General features: G+C 41.4%; 1 protein-coding gene across 1 annotated transcript in view; it reads left to right on the top strand.

Annotated features, from left to right (window-relative positions):
* Positions 1–1,560: 1,560 nt before the first annotated feature.
* The window catches only part of SPPL3 (signal peptide peptidase like 3), a 23,577-nt gene continuing 12,954 nt past the window's right edge, over positions 1,561–12,183 (top strand). Inside the window, exons 1-3 of the mRNA XM_014307219.2 lie at positions 1,561–1,643; positions 7,237–7,325; positions 10,119–10,238. Coding sequence (XP_014162694.1) covers positions 7,247–7,325; positions 10,119–10,238 — 199 coding nt within the window. The 5' untranslated portion in view covers positions 1,561–1,643; positions 7,237–7,246. The remainder of the gene's footprint in view (positions 1,644–7,236; positions 7,326–10,118; positions 10,239–12,183) is intronic.

Raw genomic sequence — 12,183 nt, 5'->3', positions numbered from 1 at the left:
CAAATCCAAACAATGCAAAGCTTTCCTTTCCCTTTGTGCAAGGCTGGATGAGGGAATGCTTCCCTCTGAAACCAGAGCTGGAAACAGGACACAAACCCAGTGTGATTGTCCTCAGGCTCTTTCCTGTGGTGTGAGTTTAGCTGTAACCATGGCATGGAAATAATGTGCTGTGAACTGTATTGTGTATAACCTGAACTTTTATATGTGCACTGGTTGTAAGTGCTGAGTTGTTATGTTGCATGTATTTGCAATTCCCTATATTGATCTTCATGGATGCATTTTAGGGCTCTATTCCACAGCCTGGAACTAAAGGTCATACATACTAAGAAAATAAAATACTTAAAGCTTAAGATTATGTGTTGGCCAGCATTATGAGCAAATAAGATACCTGTTTTTCACTTTTAATGTGGAGATATGTGGAAGTTATCAATGGTAATTAACCAAAGCAGTTTCTAATTTCTTAAAAGCTTATTGCACAAGTATATAATTCCATCTAGAAGAGGCAGTCTGTTTGTCAGTGATGTTTAATATTGAGTTTCTGTAGTAGAAGATTCACATTTGTGTTTATATATTAAACAAAAGTATTTTAAATTGTGTGTCTAGTGGTTTGGTAATTATCTCTAAATTGCTTTTGAATTGGGAATGGGATGAGTGTTTCTTTAACTGTCTCGTATCTTCAGTTTTTATTTGCTTAGTGGTACTTGATTTGGAACAATCATGTAATTCAATTATCTTTGTTCCATATCCATAGCCTTGCTGAAATTAGGCTTTTTTGGTTGGTTTCAGAAATACTCACTTATGTCTTTTTTAGGATAAGACTAATGCAATTAATATCAAGTATTATTCTTGTTGCTTTCCATTACTTTAGTACAAGTTATGGAAAACCTGTTGGGAGTTGCAGAGTGACTCCCAGAGCCTCTCCTTGCCTGCTGTGCCCCTGCCAGCACAGTGGCCTCTGCTGCATTAATGTTCATATCTCCATGCTTTAAACACAGGGTGTTACATTAGGAAGTCAATCAGATAAAGCTGGGTTTGAAATGTCCATCAGTAATGCTGCATTGAGTGATCTGCAAGGTGGAATAGGGAGGTGATTGTGTGTGGTTTATAAATGCAGAGTTGCTGCTTGTTGGGAGGTTTGGGGTCTTTCTTTTATTTGTTTGGGGTTTTTCCCCCCAGCTAAGTGAGCCTTAGCTGCCATAGTGCCACTCTGAAGATGTAAGAAGTGTTATGGAAAGCAGGTTACTGTTACTGCAGGTTTTGCAGTAGCTGCAATTGAAGTAATTTTAATAAGTTTGAGGGGAAACCCCTGAATCTGGTGAGTTCAGAATAAATTACCACAAGGCTTTTGAGTTTTTCTTTGGTGGCTGTGCAGGTTTTTCATGCTGCAGCCTTGAATATAATGAGTGAATTCACAAGCTACAGGTTTTGTGTTCTAGATGAGACAAGAACTTCAGAGGGAGCTGCCATGATTTGTCATCTGGATCTGTATTTGTATTGAAATAAGAAAAAGAATTAGCAAATGGACACTCACAGTGACAAACCTGCCTTCTTTTTCCTAATTCCAGGGCATATTCCCTTGTGGATTCCAGTCAAGTGTCTACCTTCCTGATTTCTATTCTCCTCATAGTCTACGGCAGTTTCAGGTAAGATTTTCTTTTTAAGGTTCTGCAGTTTTTATTTTTCAAGTAAAAATATTGCAAGTGACTGAACACAGTTTATGCCTTTTTTGTTTCATTGTGTCTTTGTCAGACATAGCCAACATAAAAATTATTTGCTTCTGAAGAAGGAAATGGAAAAGGAAAAAATAATAGCGAGGGGGGGTTTCTGAAAGATGTAATTGTCATTTTACTGGCACATATAAGATGACTTAAAAGTTAGTCCTTGAGGACAGCTCTGTAAAATCATATTTTAGAGAGTAGAAAAGGATTGTTGAGACAGATAGAAGGTAATGTTCTGGATAGCAGAGTTTTCTATCCATCAGCCAGTGGTGGTAGATTGGGAATGCTCTCCTGTGATTTCAAACCTGTCCTGTGGAGCAGCTATCCCTGGGTCCCACTGCTCTTTGCTCCAGTGTCAGTAACAGCTTCATGGAGAAATGGGAAACACTGCCAGTGTTGAATTCCAGCAAAGCATCTGAGAACTGCTGCAGGATTAGTCTGAGTCTTCAAAAATCAAATTTACCTCATTTTAGAAGACTTGGGTATAGTTTAGAGAAAACTCAATTATCCTTTTAGACTTGCATGCTGTATTATACAGTTTGTTTTACTGTAATGGCACCTAAGGAATGAAGCTCATACTGACATACTGAAACAATATCATCACAATGTGAAAGTATTTTTTTAAACTTAAATACAGCATAGTTTTCTTTCTGCTTCTTGAAGAACATTGCTTCATTTCACAGCTCTGTGATAAAAAGCCTTATACTCACTACAGAGTCTCTGAAGTGCTATGAGTATTCCTGAAATAGATGATAGCTGTGCTCATCCATATGATGTAAGCTGCAGCTGTTTTAGGATAAGAGTTTTATATCACTACTGTAAGTTAATAAAGTCATGTCATGAAAGAACCAATTTTTTTGCAAGAGCTGTCTGTTGTTGTTAGCAAGCGTTAGGTAACAGCATTGCTGGTGAAATTAAAATAGAAGGCTTTAGGAAAACAAAATCTAGAGATGATCAGAATAAAAAAGTAATCAAAGGTTGGATTTGTTTCGTTTTTTCTTCAAGTTTTGAGTCAGATTAGCATATAGTCAAGGAACTAATTAAATTTTTAACTGTTTGAATTTATGCTATCGTGTAAAAAGGAATTATGCATCTGGCTGCAAGAAGCAATAGCATTTATTAAAATTCAATTATGAAAACATAGTGCAATATAAAACAGCAGGAGTGTGTGAACTTCAATTGCTTCTTTCTTGGAGCTCCTTGCCCTTCAAAATTTTCCCCTGCTGTTTGCCATCCTCTTCCTTTTGGTACCTACACATGCTCTTAGCATTTTGTCCTGTACTTTACATTTAAAACTACTCATGTAGCAAGGACTGTGAACTCCAGAGCAATCTGACTCAGGGATGGAGCAGTGGGATGGTGATGGATACAAACCACTGAGGAAATGTCCTGTTTTAGTCTTTTGCCTTTGTGTGTATCCTGAAGACCCCACAGTGTGAGTTACAGACCAAAATAGGGTCCCAGAGTTTAGAAATTACTTTCCTAATTCATCTCCTGTATGTGGTTCCTTTAGCAGGTGTCTGAGCTGAAACCCACAGTTACATTGGGGACTTGGACAAACTCTGATTCTCTTTGATCAGAGAATGAGGTCAAAAGCAGTTTTTTACAGAAAATTGTGCAGTGTAGTTAACAAAGAGGTCTGAAATACAATTGAGTTATTTAAGAAATTGAAGTTTGGTAGTAAGTTACAAAATTGTATTCATCTGGAAATTCTTAAAGTAGTAAAATGAAAACTGTTGGCAAAGTGGATGAATTTTCTTGGAAAACTGATGTGCTGGAAAGATAAAAGTTACAGCTTAGGATGCTCATTCTCAGCTGTCAGCAGTGGTGTGTTCATCTGGATTTGAGTGCTCATCTCACGCAGAGCTGTTGTAAGACAAAAAGAAAATAGCACTCCTCAGTTAACCTCTGTGTTGCAGAAGGTGGCTTTGCTTTCTGATTTTCAACTGAAAAGAAGCAGGTAGAGTTGTTGTAATATTCCTGGCAAGTGGCTGAAACAGAAGTGCAGTAATAGGATCAGAAGGAATTGGGTAGGTGAGTCATTAGGATAAAATCCACGTGTGTGGTGGATCTAATCTAAGGCAGGCAGGTCAGGGGAACAAAGGAAAGCCTTGGTCTGCTGTCCTTATTAATAGAAGCAGCATTTGTCCAAAACAAATGAAAAATTCCCAAGCCCCCAGTATACTCGGAGGAATGTCTAATAAATTGTGGGTGAAGCCCAGAACCAGAACAAAGTGCAGCAATAGAGCTGAGTTCCCCTTCTCTGACTGTGCATGAATGAGCATTTCCTGCCTGCATTTGTGCCAGGTCAGGAGTTTTTGCTTCCAGCCCTTCTGAACATCTCTCTTATGCACATTCTGACTGCTCTCAGTTCTTGAACTTGACATACTTTTATTGCTGGCTGCCAAAGGGGCAACTCTAATCCCTTAAACCATTACAAGCTGTAAACTGGAGCATGCAAGTAGATGTGTTAGCTGTGGGTTTTTAAAGAGGTGAACTCAGCCTGGAACAGGTTGTCTCTGAGGGCAAGACAGCCACCTTCTTGTCCAAGTGCTTCTCTGTGACTTTAATGTTGGGGTTACTTTGCAGGTAATAGCTAAATCTTTTTCTATCCTATCACATCCCCAGACATGGGCTCTCAGATTATGTAAAGCCAGATTTAACCCAGAATCTACCTGTTCAAATACCTGCTTTTGAGCCAAACCAGAAGTGTGGGATGAACCTGGGGCCTTCTGTCCCTAGGCTGTGAGTGTCCAAAGTGTGGGTGTGAATAGAAGGTAGCTCACATGGTGAGCCCAGAGTGTCATGTGAACATGGTGTGCTGAGGACTGACTTTCCAGTGTGACATTCCCATGCTCCCACAGCTCTCAGGTGGGTGGCTGTCCTCACTGGTAGAGCAAGAAGGAACTTCTCAATAAGTTGCATCTGCAGGTGCCCCTATAGATAGATCCTTGCATTCCTGTTTTCTCCATTGGTTGATAAGAACATCTGCAGGGTTTCCCTGAGGCATTTCAGCAGTGGAGTGATCCATGGTTGAATCTGAACTTTGCAGGCAGTGCCAGCATTACTCATTCCTTTGGCCTCAGTGTAACCCTCCCGAGGGGCTCCCCGTGAGAGGGTGACTTGCTTTGAAACCCTGCACTGGAAATGCAACCAGCTGGAGCTCCGAGGACCCACAGAAGAAACAATGGAGCAGCTCAGTGCCCCAGGGGAGATGCTGACTCAACATTCCCTTGGGAGCCCAGGAGAAACTTGAACAAAACAGGGAATGTTTCCCAGCTTGCCATTTCTCTACAGCCCAGTAGTTTTGAGTTTATCTTGTTTTACAGTATGATTTTTAACTTTCTTGGAAGGTGTTTTAGTGATTGCTTCTTAGTTTTTTTTATTGTGTTAGTGGTAATTTGTAGCAGAGGGAAGAGCCAAATCATAAAACAGTTGGAGAGTATTCAGAGGTTGGCTTGGAAGAGCAGCTGTGTTGTTAAGTGAAAGTAATTTCCTAATTTATGCTTACTTTGGAGGCAGGGATATTTATAGGTAATAATAGTTGCTGACACTATGGCAATGAAAAGAGAGGGGCTGAGGTTGTTTATGAGCAGTAGATGTGATAGGTTTTATTTCCAGTTTTCTCTGCTGATAGAAATCCCTTAAGTTACGAGTTGCCCGATGCCAGTGGGAGAATGATGGTGTGAGGTTCTTGCTAAACTGTGCTAATTCAGAGGGGAAGAAAACACTGCCCTGAGAAAAGAATTATCTTGTTTGTCTGAATCTTGGACCAAGTCCTGGAGGGCTGTCAGCCTCCTCCCAGATTTTTATAGCTTGAGAGGAAAACTATAAAGCTACAATGCATAATGGGGAAAAAGGGAGTGCAAGTGAATGATGGAGGCACTCCAAACAAAGGGCAGAGCAAAGAGATCTTTAAAAGAACAAGCTAAGAACAACAGATTAATTTGTTAGAATTTTAGTGGTCTCTATTGCCTCTTTGTATTTTCCATAACTCTTTAGCTGATGATCCATGATCTGTGTAGAAGCACTGTGGGTCTGAGGTGGAAGCTTCCTCGTATTTTGCCTGAGACCAAAAACTGCTTTAATCTCATAACACTGTTGGGGAGCATTTGCTTAATAGAAGCAAAGGAAACAAACCAGTTCTGTGCTAGAAGAGCCTTTTTCTTGGTTTTGTTTTGTGGAGTGAAGCTGCTCAACCCCTCTGTCTTTAATACACCACGTGCGCCTTGATCCTGTAGACCTGGTTGTGCCTAATTCCAGATTCTGGGACTGCAGCACAGATTTGCTCACCTGTGCATTGTAGTACATGATCAGTGCACTGCAATAAAATATCTTTGACACCTCTAGAATAGTTTAGAAGATCGTGGTGTATTTGTTATTGGTCTGATAAATGAATACAATTTGTTTACTTTGTGTGACTCAGTTAAGCTAGACTTGAAAAGAACTTTAATTCCTGAAAGTTGACCTGAAAGTTCTATTGAAATACTCGGATGCTGCTGTAAGCTTAAGACAGGAGCTGTACAGTGGGAGATGCCCAGTGCTTCTGGTGGTTCCCTGTAGCTCATTTGAATAAATCAATATGCAGCTAAATTGTGGATACCACCCATACATCAATGAGAAACTGTTGTGGTAAACTTGATTGCTGGTATTTTTTGTTAAAAAGCACATCAAATTTAACAATAGAAATTATTGCTGATCAAAACAGACCTTAAGTGAAGTTCCCCCTTTTTAGAAGGTTTTGGCAAATGTGTTAGAATATAATTTGAAGGTTGTATCAAAGTGAAGGACTGTGGCAAACGGGGTAAAATACTGTCCTAAATTGGAACCTTTAAAAAGTGTTTATATCAATGTGAAAAGATGAATCAATAGCAGCTGAGCTGCCCACTCAGGGGACTACTGTCAACTTCTATGGATTAATAAAAGTGTATTAATTTGTACTATTTATTCAGAGCTTCCTCTAGTCATCTGTTCTGTGTGCATGTAAAATATATATCTGATTATTTTCTAGGCTTTGCTGAAATTTTTTTCAGTGAAGTAAGACCTTACATTAAGCAGACACTTAAAAGCTAGTTTGGGTCATTCATGAGAACATTTCAAGGAAGGAAATATTATTGTCTTAAAAATTAAACCTGATAGTCAAATTTGAATGAAAAGGAACAAAAATGAGAACTTGGAAAGAGTTCAAATTCACAAGAGAATTGAAATGTTTATTGTGCTTCCATCATGTTCTACACTTCCCAGAAATCAGGTAACAACAAACAGCAGCACAGATTTTCAGCACTTCCCAGTGTAGACACTGGTGACTGATCTCACTGTCAGAGTCTGGGATGTGGGGCCTCATTTGGAACTAAGCACTTCAGTTATTTTAATTTGTGTGTCTGGTGTTGTTTCTAAGAACCAGCATTACAGGGCTTTTCCAGGGGCAGGGGGCTGTGGCAGTGGGAATGAGACTGCAGCTGATGAGCCTGAGCAGGGGTTTGGAACTCATCTGTCACATTTGCTTTGTTCCCTGCAGGTCTCTGAACATGGACTTTGAGAATCAGGACAAAGAGAAAGACAACAGCAGCACCACTGGGTCATTTAATGGCAACAGCACCAATAACAGTAAGGGTCAGCTTTACTCCTTCCCCTTTGTGCTTCACCTCAGTGCTGCACCTCCTGCTTCACCTGTGGCTGTGTCTGAGCTGCTGCATTGCAGATTCACAGGTCCCAGGCTGTCTGGGCACTCCCACCTGCAGATTCACAGGTCCCAGGCTGTGTCTGGGCATTCCCACCTCGCTGTGCTCTGACACTGCTGTCCACGGCTGGGTCACATCCCTGGAAGCTGAATTTAAAACATCAACATAACATTTCCATAATGCATAAAAGCTGCATGTGGCACAATTTGTCAGGCTTGACTGGAAATGGGAACAGCTTTACTTTGAAAAAAGCCACCCCACAGTCAGGAGAAGGGAGTGTAATTCCTTTTTGGCTGCAGCTCGTTGCTGTGGTGTGTTGGCCAGTCTGTAAGCAGGGAGGAATTGCAGGGTGCACCGACAAATCCCTGAGGAGGATTCACCTTATCAGTAGAGAAACTGAAGCAGAGAGTTCTCATGGCTGTGGGCAGCTCATTTATAATGGACAGCAAAGTATGTGTCTGCACACTGTCTATTCAGAGCGGGATTAACATGTCAGCTCCTGCTTGGTGACTGTCCCTTCTGTGCTCTATAAATAGATTGCAGGCAGCTTGGCCATCTGACATGCACAATTTGCAGGTAAAAATATGGAGCTGATCAGTTAGAGTGGAACACAGTGTGCACAGTGTGTTGTAAATTCATACTTGTGTTTAACTGAAGGCAATTTATATTGCCATATTTTGAGAAAAGGCAGTATTCACTCTAGAGTGAAATAGTTTCCCAGAGTATAGAAGGAGTGAGAAGCCCTGTGCATGAAACCCTGAATGCTAAGCTTGTTTTGTGTAAAGCAAGAAGCATAGCTTTAAAATGATGAATGAAATAACATATGTTGTGTCTCTTGCTGGTTTTGTCTTTTCTAATGTAGACTCTTGGAATTGAAATAGTTGTCACAGCACTGCTTCTGTTGGCAGCACAGAGCAAAGAGGTTGCTGTGCTTGGTGATACAGCAATGAGCAATTGAGGCTTTGGCATCTGGGAAGGAAGAGAAGACAGTCTGGGGCTAGGGAATAAGCACTTTAAGGGGATTAGCTGTCAAAATGATCAGAAATTAATGAAGAACTCTGACATTTAATGCTGCAGGCACTAATTCCCAGATGCCAAGGTGGTGTGTAGTGTGTCATTTCTGGGTTTTAGTTTGGTTTGGTTTTTCCCTTGGGAAGTTGAAGGACATGTGAATAAATGTGTTTTCTCAGAGCAGGAGGAATCAGATCTAAGTCACAGATGAGAATTTTTGTGTCTTCACACTGTCATCACTGGACTATCTACATTGCACTTTACCTTTATGTGCCAAACCTCAGCAATGTAGAAATCCCAAGTGACTCAGTTCTTCTGCTTTTTATTTTTAAAATTTATTGTGCTACTTATGTTTAAGAGTAATAGATCATGGCATGAACTAATAAATGACATGGCCATGTGCCACTGTCATGACTTCCATGCTTTTTGTTCAGCTTTTCCTTTATGAAAATGGTTGAATATTTATAACAGATACTAAGTTGTAGTGAGTGTATTTCATGTGTGTTTGAGGTTTTTCCATGTACTCAGATACATTGGTAACTGTGCTGTACAGGTAACCTGTTATTTATATGTCTTGCCACTCTTGACAGGAAAAATTAAAATAAGACACATTCTCACACAGAAACACATACATACAATCTGTGTTTATATTTACTTGACTGTGTATGTCTCACAACCCTAAAGGCTTACACTTCAAATCCTAGGATTGGTAAAACCTCCTTCATACAGCAGTGTTTAATTATTTTAGGATAACGCAGTTGCTGTCAAGCTGGTTTTACATCTCTTCTAGGTCTTAGTCTTGTATTATTTTCTGTATTACCAAGTGACTATTTCAGATGCTCCCTATTGTTACTTTAGTGCTCTACAAGTAGAAGTGTGTCTTGTATTTTTAATTGGGTTGCTGCTTATGGCTTCTTTCCCCCTCAGGGATCAAATGTAAAAATAGCTACAGAGACTGGTTAAGTCTTGGAATTTGTAGGGTTAGGTGGACTTCTCAATTTTGCTGATGATTCTGAAAACTCAGAAATGCAGTAAAAGTTGTCCTGTCCCATGATTAACATCCCTGGTAGTCACACTGCATGGGTGAGGTGAGGGAAATACTAAGGAGAAAATAATTCAGTATCTCTGCCCTGTTTAAAATTACTGCCAGCTATGAAATGTGAGCCTGAATTTGTGGTGGGTTTTAGCAAAAAGGCAATTACAGTGCACTTCACTGATCTGGTGGTTTCATAAACAAGTAAATGACTTGGGTATTTTTTGAAAACTGCCCTTTATTGTTAGGCTTGATAATATCTCATGATTGCAGCCTGTGGTGGAATTTAAGAGCTTGGGGGCCTTCACCCAAATGGAATTTGAGCTGTGGCGCCCTTTGCATGAGCTGGGTCAGCCTAACACTGGTCAGAGATTAAGTAAACCTCTCATATGCTCTGTTCAACACATTTATGTATCTCAGTGTAAAGTGATTCTAATCCCTCAATAATGTTAATTTTCATAGCTTGTCATTCATTCTGTCCATGTCATGAGATCAGACTGAACTCTCAGTCCCTGGGTTCTGCAGTGCTCAGCTGGAGCCTCCTCAGGCAGCTGTGCTGGGCTCACAGAGCCCCAAGTCAGTGCCTGCTGAGAGGGAATGTGCTGTCAGAGCCCTCCCTGGGCTGTGTCCCTGTGTGGCAGCAGACAGGAGCTCAGTGTCCCCCTCTCTCCTCAGGTATTCAAACCATCGATTCCACCCAGGCGCTGTTCCTGCCCATCGGAGCGTCCGTGTCTCTCCTCGTCATGTTCTTCTTCTTCGACTCAGTTCAAGTTGTCTTTACAATATGCACAGCAGGTGACTAAGTTTTCTTCTCTTTATAAGACATGGAATAGAACAGAAAGTATTGATATAATACATGTCACAGTACATTAAAAAAAAAGAATCATCAGGTTTCACAGTTGTATTTTCATGTCTGTGTAGCTATAAATAGGCAAGTATTATTTGAGAAGTATTTTCCACTTAGAGATGTGCTAAACCTACTGAACTATAAATTGCCAGAGGTCTAAACATGCCCAGATGTGTTATTCTGCATGAAGTTCACTTGTTTATAAATCGGTGCTCAGAACTGTACATGGTACTCCATAATTCAAGTACTTCATGGGAAATAACTTTGAGGATCCTGTCCAGAGACTTTTTTCCTACTTTAATTTGGTTTTGCTTTAATGCAATTTTTCTCTTTCTGGTCTCACTAACATTTGAATATTAGTCTTTTGCACTGCTTGAATTTAGAACAAAATTGAAATTTACCTGCACATAACTTGCAGATCCTCCAGTCCTGTTTACCATTTACATTTTGTGTTTTAAATAAATGCCAGGGCATTGCTTTTTGGAAAAGTTTGGCCTGTTGATCTTTTTGCAATTCTTCAAGAGACCAGCTGCTGTTGAGAGTAGCAAGATTCTTCCTACTGCTCCAGATACATAGCAGCTTCTAAAAATTGTACTCAGTCCACATACTGAGTCTGTGAAGATATTTACACTCCTAAATACCTCTCATCCTCTCCTGCTTCACTGCAGGCTTTGCCTTTATGGTTTAACTCCTGAGCTGTGCCGGCCTCTTAAACAGGGCTGATGTTGATGGGTGAAATTTAAATCTCTAGTCTTGAGACTCCTGTCTAATTCTGCCTCCTGCAGAGGCCTGTTGAATTCTGCTTTTATAACTTTGACCTATGACATGTATGTTCTTTCCTATTAAAAAATACTTCAGATAGATTCTACTGTATGCTAGATATGGGGGAAATATATACAAACAAATATATAAGATGTTACAAGGAAAGATTTATGACAAAAGAGGAATTTTAATTTGTTGGGGTTATTGGTTGATTTATTTTTAAAATGACCTTGGGATTTGTAACTTTATTTGTAACACTTGTGTGTGTAAGTAGAGGATCCTGTGTCCCTTGGGGCTTGTTGTAGGTCTCAGGGGGCTGGGGGTCAGTGCTCTTGGGTATCTTTATTCTCAAACCTGCTTTTATGTTGTGTTCATGCTCTTCCTTGGGCTTGCATGGGCCCAGAACCTCTGAAATGCAAAGCTTCCTCAGAGGCTGTACTGCAGGATGGGAGGGACCCTGCTGGAGTTGTGAACCTGGGGCTGTGGAATTTGGTCCCTCTGTCCCTTGAGGGGGACAGACCAAGCTCAGGTCTTGCTATTTTACATCCTCTGTAGCTAGCAGGGGCTGATGTGGGCAACTGCTGCATTACAGCTGATGTCTGGTTTCTTAAACCCCTCTCAGATCTCCCTCTCCCAGAGATTTGCCTTTCAGGGAAGAGTCAGGAGCAAGTGTAGGTGCAGCCAAGGCCAGGACCCAGTGCTGGCAGAGGGCAGAGCCCAGGCTGGCACTGCCTGCAGGCAGGAATTAAGCCAAGGGACTCCTTGGGAGTCAGGATTGAGGCTGGAGGGGATGGGAGCCTTGGGGCTGGAAACCTGGACAGTCAGAGAATGCTGGGAGCTGGGAGTGGCTCCTCATTGCAGTTTGACTCCCACTTCTGAGCGAGCCCAGCGTGGGGACCCCGGGCCCAGCGTGGGGACACGGGGCAGGAGGTGCAGGGTTTGCTGCTGGGCAGAGCTGGAGGAGAGGAAAGGGGAGGAGAGAGTCCAAGGGCAGAGAGGGTTGAGGCTGTGCTGGGGGAGGCAGGCTGGGGAGCAGGGAGGGCAGGCAGGACTTGGGGCACAGGGTTCCTGGGCAGTGCTCTCTGCCAGGCACCTCCAGAGAGGTTCTTAGCTCAGTTTGTGCAGAGGTGC

Source organism: Geospiza fortis, unplaced genomic scaffold, assembly GCF_000277835.1.
Source record: "Geospiza fortis unplaced genomic scaffold, GeoFor_1.0 scaffold408, whole genome shotgun sequence".
Taxonomy (NCBI): Eukaryota; Metazoa; Chordata; class Aves; order Passeriformes; family Thraupidae; genus Geospiza; species Geospiza fortis.
This window is presented reverse-complemented; position numbering and strand designations above follow the sequence as displayed.